Raw genomic sequence first — 9,662 nt, 5'->3', positions numbered from 1 at the left:
GCTAGTAGATATCATGCTATATGATGTGTTACCCCATAACCTTGAGGAGTTTGCATATCATAGTATTAGGTTATTAAGTATGAAATGTCTGATTTCCTTAAGTACTAAATTTGACAGTTGATATCTTGGACATTTCACTTTGACACTTCTTTATTTTTTTTAATCATGAAGGTACATCCTCATTCTTTCAAATGCACATTTTGGCTTGTGATTATCTTTCAAAATTTTTTTAGAGCAATTTTTGTGAAAGCATGGATAAATCAAAAATTCATGTTATTTTCAAATATGGGTTCTGTCCTGGAACCAATGCAGTGCAGACAGCTGAAAATATCAACACAGTGTTTGGGAAGGATGTGGCTAATGAACAACAGTATGTCAATGGTATGAGAAGTTCCATTCTGGCGATTTTAAGCTTAAAAATGAGCCATGTGCATGTCCTGAGACCAAGGTGGATAATGATGAGCTGAAAGCTGTCATGGAAGCGAATCCTTCTCAACCTATATGTGAATTAGCAGCCAGGTTTGACTACTATTCCAACAATATTGGACCGTTTGAAACAAATGGGCAACGTAAAGAAGCTGGATAGATGGGTACCACATGAAGTAAACAAGCATCAGAAGAGAAATCGTTTCGAAGCTTGCCTTTCTTTGCTGTCACGACATAAAGGCTAACCATTTCTACACTGTATTGTTATGTATGATAAAAAATGGATTCTTTTTAACAATCACAAGCATTTGGCACAATGGTTGGGTAAAGATGAAGTACCGAAACACAGTCCAAAACCAAATATTCATCAAAAAAAGCTAATGATGTCTGTTTGGTGGTCCAGCGTTGGTATTACCCACTACAGCTTCATGAAACCTGGTCTGTCAATTACAGTGAATGTCTGCTGCAACCAATTGGACAAAATGATGAGGATGCCTGTGATTAAGCAGCTGAGATTGGTCAACAGAGACAGGCCAATCCTCTTGCAAGACTACGCTCGACCACATGTCGCACAAACAACGCTGCTCCAACTACAGCAGCTAGACTTGGAAACTCTCTGTCATCCACCGTATTCACCAGACCTCGCACCAACTGACTACTGCTTCTTCCAAGCTTTGGACCACTTCTTACAAGGAAAAATATTCAATTCTCAACAAGCTATGGAAAACGCCTTTCGTGATTTCATCACCACTCACTCTCCAGGCTTCTTCGGTGCTGGTATAAACAAACTACTGTTAAGATGGCAAAACTGTATGGATAGTTTAGGTGCATACTTTGATTAAGTGTACTGCTTCTTCTTTGAGATATAATAAACTACACTTTTGATTCAAAATCAGACATTTCATATTAATGACCTAATATTATTGTCAGTCTTTTGCAGATTAAGAAAACCGATGTTCACAGAGATTAAATAACTTATCCAAGATCATACTGCTAGGAAGTATATTAAACAAAATTTAATCTCAATTTGTCTGACTACAAAGTGCTTTTCCCATCATATATCACCATTTTTCCATGCGATCTCTAGATCAAAATCCATCTTAATTGGAGCCAGAAAAAAGAATACGACTCCGATTAACCAGAGTGCACAGGGAATGGGGAGTTCTGCCTGATGTTTTTGTTCACTAAGATAACTCCTGTGTTAACTCATTGAAAAGCTTTCTAACAGTATCAGTTCACTTTCCACCCTGAGTCAGCACAGTATAATGTAATGTTACCTTGATGATTCAGAATTTTACATGTCTCAGAACCATCATTATGAACAGCATTTGTTACTAGAAATGTCAAGGCGGATGCAGAAGATACAGGCGATTGGGTTGAATACACGGGGAGCCCAGGATTACTGTGAAGGTAAATTCAATTATGTTCTAATCATTCAACTTTTCTGTAATCAGAATGGAAAAAGGCCCCCAAACTGAGACTAATGAAATGTTTCAACTGAGTTGGGTTCAAACCAATCAAGTTGGGTCCAAACCAATCAACCAATTCCCCAATTTGTGTCAGTAGCTGACAAACTTCATTAAAAAGGACTGGTTTTGTCCTTTTGCCACTTGGTAAATCGCAAAGAATGAAGCTTTCCTGACTCCTCTGTACAGTTGTGTTACCCCATCATCAGGGAGCTGTGTAATTACCGTTTGAGACATGAATCATCCCTGCTCGGAGGGCCCAGACCCATTTGACTCTATAAAAGGAGCTCAGGGTCGAAGTGCAAATGTGCACTGTCTGCCATCCCCTGGGCTGATATAATTACCAAGCCACGGTAAGGAGATGAAGGTGCTCCCTGCATCTGGCCTTGCTGTCCTCCTCATCACAGCCTTGAAGCTTTCCACGGCAGCCCCCTCCCTATTTTCAGCCACCCCCAGGACCTGGAGGAACAACTACCACCTTGCACAGGTTTGTGAATCTTTGCCCAATTCCCTCTTCCTCCTCCTGCCCTACAAAACCTAAAGGGGCATAGTGAGAAAATAAGCAAAATATCTATTATACTTTTTAAATCATTTTATAAGTCCATTGAAGTCTAATCAGCGTTACCTCCTGTCCATTTAAGATTAGTATCTGGTGCATATGAGGTGCATGTGTTGCATGACTGAATCAATAAATGAATAAATATCTATCTAGGTATTTTGCTTCATACAGAATCCGAGGTGGCTTGCAAATAACATGCAATACAAAAAGTCAAAGCAAGTATTTGAGGAATAATGTAAGAGGAAAAATAGAGATAGAAAAGTAAACACCAAGGTATAAAATGCACATACTAGAAACAGCTTGTGAATTTAGATCTAAGCTTCCTAGCAGTCACAGCAAAAAGATTAGTTGTGTTCACATTTTTTTTCTTGTCTAAATTGGTTCCAATGTGTTCACATTTTTTAAATGGCTCTTGTATTCAAGGTAACCTTGGTCAAAATTTAAAGTGGATGAGGGCCTTTCCTCTCTAAAGCATATTCCCCAACTAACCTTCTTTACTTAGAATTTCTGTATTTTCCTCTTTTAAGATCTCTCCCATATGACTGATGGAAAGGGTCTAATATAAATAATCCATATTTGTATTTTTGTAAAGAGTACGTGACTCAAAATGAGTCGATATGTGTATGTCTCCAAGTGTTTTTGCATTTAAAAGGAAGGTGGTAATCATTAACCTACAAAAATGGGTTTCTGATGATGGAATTTCTGACATCAGGGAAGAGTATGTGGAAGAGATGTTTTTGCACACAGGCCTCTCTTTCGAGGGTCTGTCACAATTGTAGCACCTCTATGATTACCAGCTCTGCCTCAGCGTTGCTTTCCTGCAAGCCAGGCTGCACCCGTGCCCTGCTTGGCCATTGCATCGTGGAGCTTATTTACACCCGTGCACTCTAGCATGTCCCTACCAATGTTTCTGCCACTTGTCCACTCTAATTGGTCAGTTCCCCTGCCACATCAGTCCTTCAACATTTTGAATATTAGCCCTGCATATACACAGATGCCCGGTACAGGCCTGTTAAATTGAACTTCTTTTGATTTGAGCCCACTTTTAGATGAACTAAATTCAAAATAACTCAGAATACTGCTATCTATTGAAAATTGCATTATATTGGTGCCATCTAGCTTTAGGTCCCTTCTTCCCAAATGTAATTTCCTCCCACTCCACCTCATGCCCTCTGACTCAGAAAGTACAGAGGTTTTGTGACCTCCAGAAGGAGGGCCATGCTGAGGTTGGAATAGATCTGAGGTGGCCAGAGACCCTGATTCTAGTCCAGGGTTGGGGCAGACTATAGTCTTAGGGCCAGACCTGGCCATGTCCCTAAGTTTACGTATTGCCTATGCTGCTTTCATGTCACAATGGCAGAGTATAGCCTGCAAAGCCCAAAATACTATCAGTTCTTTACCAAAAAAATTAGCCAATCCCTGACCAGTCTATGCAGAAATAAGGCAAGAAAGTCTTGGGCAAAGCTATTCTTGCTCCAGTCTGGGGTCTGCTAGGGATGTTTGGAAAGAAGGGGGTGGCCTTGGAATGTTGGGGGCCTTTAGTGATTCCTTACTTCTTCCTCTCCAGAATAAGTCAGTCCTCCTCAGTCTTCCTTATGACATACTCTCAGAAAGGCCTTAGACCAACAGTTCCAGTCATCAAATCTGGGCATGGACACTCACCACTCTTTAGAAGCCTGGAATGATCTGGGCGAACCTCTAAAGTGGATCCCAGCAACTAGAAACAATTAGGTCCACCTTATAGTTTACAGAAATGTCATATAACCACCTCATCAGCCTTATAAAATCACAAACAAAAACATGACAATAGGCAGCTTAAGTTCACTTATTGAATGCTTACTGTGTGGTATGTGCTGGAGAGACGTGAGTGAACAAAACAAGTCAAGTCCCTGTTCCTGTGACACTTCCATGCGATGATGGAGCAGGTGGGAAGGTGCTTGGGAGGAGATAAACTAGTCAACCAAAAAGTGAACAAGATTATTCCAGAAAGTGACAAATGATATTAGAAATAAGTTAACCAGGATGATAGCGAGTGACTGGGGTAGGGAGTGAGGGGAGGCAGGTATTTTCAATGGAGTAGTCCAGGAAGGCTTCCCAGAGGAAGCAGATTCGAGCTGAAACTGAACTGCATGAAAGAGCCAGTCATGTGAAGACCTGGAGATGGGCAGTCCAGGCCGAGGAAATGGAATCTGCAGCAGCCCTGGCATGAAGGAGCTTGGAGTGTGATCATCACACCCACGTGACAAGTTGAAAGACCAGGGAAGAGGGTCCTGGAGGAGTCCCAGGGACAGAGGCCAGCAGGTCATGTGGGGCCTGGTGGCCTGGGTCAGACTAAACAGAGAAAGTGCTTAGAAAGATGCTTTATTCCTCTAGATTGCTTGCTAAGAGAGAACAAATGGCTCATTGTGCCTGGAAACACCAGATAGTCCGTATTTCCAAACATCATACACCTCTCCCTCCAAAACCCATGGACGCAAAAATCTACACTTGAAAAGATAAGCAGGTTCTTAATTAATTTATTTAATGTCCACTTGCATCCTTTAAATTCAGGTTTGCTATTTTGCATAAAGGCTTCAAAAATGATGGGATGATAAAATACTTAGCTATTTTCATAATCCAGGGTTTTATTCTGGCTTTGTCTGTTTAAAAAAATAAGTAGTATCAATATAACATTTATTTTTTATCTATTAAAAGTGTTTTATTGTGTATAATGCTTTCTGAAACAGAAATGTAACAGACAACAAAATTATGCTTTTTTCGTGTTCATACAGAAAGGACCATAAAGAAAGTTTGTCTTCTGTCACAGGTATAACTCTGAGCCCCTTGGTAATAAAGCAAATGTTTTCTAGGACCAAAGGATTTATATGCAAAAATCATCTTCACGATGCAAACTTTGTCTGAAAAACAAGGCTCTTGTTTTTAAAGGAGCCTTGCTAGTATCAACATAACATTTAAAACAGATTTTTTTTTAGCTGTCTTTAAAAACAACAAAATTTTTCATTATCACATTATTATGAACTCATAATTAAAGAAAATAAAAATACAACCTTTCAAATACAAACTGTTAAATTCAGGTGTTTTTACTACCATTTTACTTTCTGTGATAAAGATTTTTTTTTTAATTGTCATTGTCTTCAAAATTTGGTTCTTACTTTTCTTACTATTCTGTCATAAGAAAATTTTGATTTTTATACTATTTTTATAACATTATTTTAAATAGTCACAAATATTCCAGAATATAAATGAGTTATAATTTATTTGACCATTTCCTTTGTTAGACAAATAAATTATCTCCATATGAATAATGTTTCTATAAGCATCTTTGCATATCAGCCTAATCTAAAGGATTATTTTTCAGGATAGGTTTCCAGAATGGAATTAATGAGTAAAAGGGTTTTTAAAGTCTTTTGATACATTTAAAAGCATTTTCACATTGAGGATCTCTTTGGATCCTTACACTGGTGTGGTCAGTAGGGCAGAAACCAACCTGATTCTACAGGGGTTTCCTTTTGGTTTGGGGGGAGGGGTTTGTTTGTTTGTTTTGAGACAGAGTCTTGCTCTGTCACCTGGGCTAGAGTGCAGTGGCACCATCATAGCTCACGGCAACCTCAAACTCCTGGGCTCAAGTGATTCTCCTACCTCAGCCTCCCTAGTAGTTAGGACTACAGGCACAAGCTACCACACCTGGCTCATTTTTCTATTTTTCGTAGAGACAGGGTCTTGCTCTTGCTCAGGCTGGTCTAGAACTCCTGGCCTCAAGCGATCCTGCCACCTTGGCCACCCAGAGTACTAGGATTACAGGTGTGAGCCACTGCACCTGGCTAACCCCATTCTATAGGTAAGAAAGCTGAAACCACAAGAAATTGAAAGAATTGGCCAAGCTTGTTAGTGACACGGCCTGGACTAGAACTTAGGATTTTTCAGACAGCTTTAAAAGTTTTCACAAATCTATTTCTGTGATTTAGAGAGAGAGAGAGAGAGAGAGAGAGAGACAGAAAGAAAGAAAGAAAGGAAAGAAAGAAAAGAAAGAAAAGAAAGAAAGAAAGAAAGAAAGAAAAAGAAAAAGAAAGAAAGAAAGAGAGAGAGCAGGAAGGAAGGAAAGGAAGGAAGGAAGGAAGGAAGGAAGGAAAGAAATAAATAAATATACCTTAAATTTCACCTTGGCTTTTTAAGAATTTAAAATCTGAGTTTTAATCTCTTAATTCTCAGAGGCCAGGTGTGGTGTTTTATGCCTGTAATCCCAGCACTTTGGGAGGCTGAGGCAATAGGATCGTTAAGGCCTAGAGTTTGAGACCAGGCTGGGCAACATAGGGAGAGCCTATCTCTCCAAATACAAACAAATGAGCTGGGCATGGTGATGCCCCTGAGTGACAGAGAAAGACTCTGTCTCAAAAAAAAAAAAAAAAAAAAAAAAAAAAACCTCTTAATTCTCAGAAAGGAAAAGGACTAGGAAAGTGCACTGAAGGTAAAGGGTCGGGAGAGAGACCGAAGCTGCTAGCTTACCTTACAAGGACAGAATCCCTGGGTCTCCACTGTTTTTATCTGTCAAATACTGAAAGAGAAGTAGAGAGAGAGCCACCTTATATCAACCCTAAAACTGTGATTGTAACAATTTTCTTTTTTTTTTTTTTTTTTGAGACAGAGTCTCACTGTGTTGCCCGGGCTAGAGTGCCATGGCGTCATCCTAGCTCACAGCAACCTCAAACTCCTGGGCTCAAGCGATCCTTCTGCCTCAGCCTCCCGAGTAGCTGGGACTACAGGCATGCGCCACCATGCCCGGCTAATTTTTTCTATGTATTTTTAGTTGTCCAATTAATTTCTTTCTAATTTTAGTAGAGACAGGGGTCTCGCTCTTGCTCAGGCTGGTATCGAACTCCTGAGCTCAAACAATCCACCCGCCTCGGCCTCCCAGAGAGCTAGGATTACAGGCATGAGCCACTGCGACTGGCCGATTGTAACAATTTTAACAATGGGGGAGTGGGGAAGGTGAGGAGCAAATGACACAATTTTGATGAGTCTTGAAATTTTGAAATATTGTTGCCAACTGCATGCAAGTATTAGAGTATAACATGAAAGCAATTCTAAATGCGTATCTAAGTGCCTGATGGAACATTTTGACTGAAAAATATGCCAAAAACTTTGGCAAGAAAGTTCCCAGAATTTGGGAACATCTGTTAATTCTTTAAAAAAACATATTTCCATATTTTGCCTAACGAAAAAGAGCTCAAACATTAACTGAGCATCTCCTCTCAGCCTAGAACTGTCGCAGGCACAGGACCCGTGCCTGTGAAGCAGTCACAGGAAAGAGCTTGCAACGGAGCAAGCGAGTGCCAAGAAATTGGTGGAAAGCGGTAGTTTATGGTGCAATGGGACAGGTGTTTTACTGCCATAAGAACCACGTCATGTAAGGGCTCCAAGTAGGGAGGAATTTGTTTATATTCCTGCAGCGACCAATTTTTGTTCTCTTTTTAAGTAAGAATAGTTTCTAATTTTATTTTTAATTCATTAAAATGTACTGTTTTAATCCTGCCTGCTGCGACCAGCCATAAACCTTTTTGTGCTATAAGTCTAACATCTTATGGATATTTTAAAGAAAGAAATGTTATAAAAATTGTATAGGTTCATAGCAGAAAAATTGTAAAACCTCTATAATTAAAAAGAAATCATCTTAATTCCAACATTAAGATATAGCCACTGTTAATCCCTTAGATCATATCTTTCATAACAAGACTTTTCTATGATTCAGACCCAGCATTAGGGTAGGGCAAGTGAGGCAGGAATGCATCCTGTCTTTATTTTAAATTTTGAAATTTTTTTTATCATGAATTTTTTTGCATTAATTTTGGGTTTTTTGAATTTTGCATTAAAACGTTATTTATCTTAATTACTGAGTTTTTGGTGACCCACCACTGGTCCCATCCTTGTCCTGGTTTATAATCATACGTCACTTTGTTTATAAACGTGGCTCCTAGCTTCATAGCAGTGGTGAACATGTTTTCCACTTAATTTACCATGGGATCTTCCCATATAAGGGAAGATCCCTTATATGACTATATTTTGTGAAACAAGAAGTAAAATATAGAGTATCACACTTAACCTCACAGAGAACAAAATATTTAAAATCAACTGTCTCAAAAATCCAGAGCATCTGGTGTTCCACACAGAGCTTAACTCTGAAGGAGCACATTCAGACATTGCCGTGAGCGTCAAATTGTCACAGCATTAACTTACGCAAACAGGAATGACTCACGGTGTCAACTTCATCTTGCAGAAAAGATCAGAACATAAAATGCTTATTTAAGACGATCTCATCAGAGATGTAACAGAATCAAATAGTCATGGCTTTGTTTCAGAGAAACTCTTCTAGGTTTCAGGGCCTGGCAATCCATGTTGCCTCTCTCTTTGCCTCCCTTTGGCTTCTCATGTGACCCGAGATTTTCACAAGGGACAGCAAAGTGAGCTCCTCACACATGCAAGGCAGGCAGTGAAGGATCAGTTGACCCTGCAGTGAGGAAATAGAGCACCCTCTCCAAACAAATGAGGAAGACTTGCTCCTGTTTATTTTTTTCCTTAACGATAACAGTCACGCTTGTTGTAAAAAACTTTGGGATGCTGGCAAGGATAAAAAAGAAATTAAGTCACCCATAATTTCACCCCCCAGAGATAATCAATGGTAATATTCAGACATACCTCCTTTCATTTGTCATTGTGTATGTCTGTGTGTTTGGTTTATTTATAAAATTGTGATTATAACCTTATAAAGATTTCTCCTCTGCTTTTCTCAGTATATTGCCATTATATCAAGAGCATTTTTCTGTGCTATTAAATATTTTTCAAAACTGCAATCTTAGTAGAGGCCTAGTATTGCCTGACATGAATATATAATAATATATCTAACAAATCTTCAATTTTAAGACATTAATTTCGGCCGGGCCCAGTGGCTCACGCCTGTAATCCTAGCACTCTGGGAGGCCTAGGCGGGCGGATTGTTTGAGCTCAGAAGTTCGAAACCAGCCTGAGCAAGAGCGAGACCCCGTCTCTACTAAAAATACAAAGAAATTAATTGGACAACTAAAAATATATATAGAAAAAAATTAGCCGGGCATGGTGGCACATGCCTGTAGTCCCAGCTACTCGGAAGGCTGAGGCAGAAGAATTGCTTGAGCCCAGGAGTTTGAGGTTGCCGTGAGCTAGGCTGATGCCACAGCACT

The 9,662-nt window shown here is 39.6% G+C and overlaps 1 protein-coding gene across 1 annotated transcript in view; it reads left to right on the top strand.

Moving 5' to 3' along the window:
• Window positions 1-2,248: 2,248 nt before the first annotated feature.
• The window catches only part of MMP20 (matrix metallopeptidase 20), a 44,978-nt gene continuing 37,564 nt past the window's right edge, over window positions 2,249-9,662 (top strand). The window contains exon 1 of the mRNA XM_012659184.1: window positions 2,249-2,379. Within this exon, the coding sequence (XP_012514638.1) occupies window positions 2,254-2,379 (126 nt within the window). The 5' untranslated portion in view covers window positions 2,249-2,253. The remainder of the gene's footprint in view (window positions 2,380-9,662) is intronic.

Source organism: Propithecus coquereli, unplaced genomic scaffold (assembly GCF_000956105.1).
Source record: "Propithecus coquereli isolate 6110/MARCELLA unplaced genomic scaffold, Pcoq_1.0 Scaffold6, whole genome shotgun sequence".
Taxonomy (NCBI): domain Eukaryota; kingdom Metazoa; phylum Chordata; class Mammalia; order Primates; family Indriidae; genus Propithecus; species Propithecus coquereli.
The sequence above is the reverse complement of the archived record's forward strand: the minus strand, read 5'-3'. Positions and strand labels throughout refer to the sequence as shown.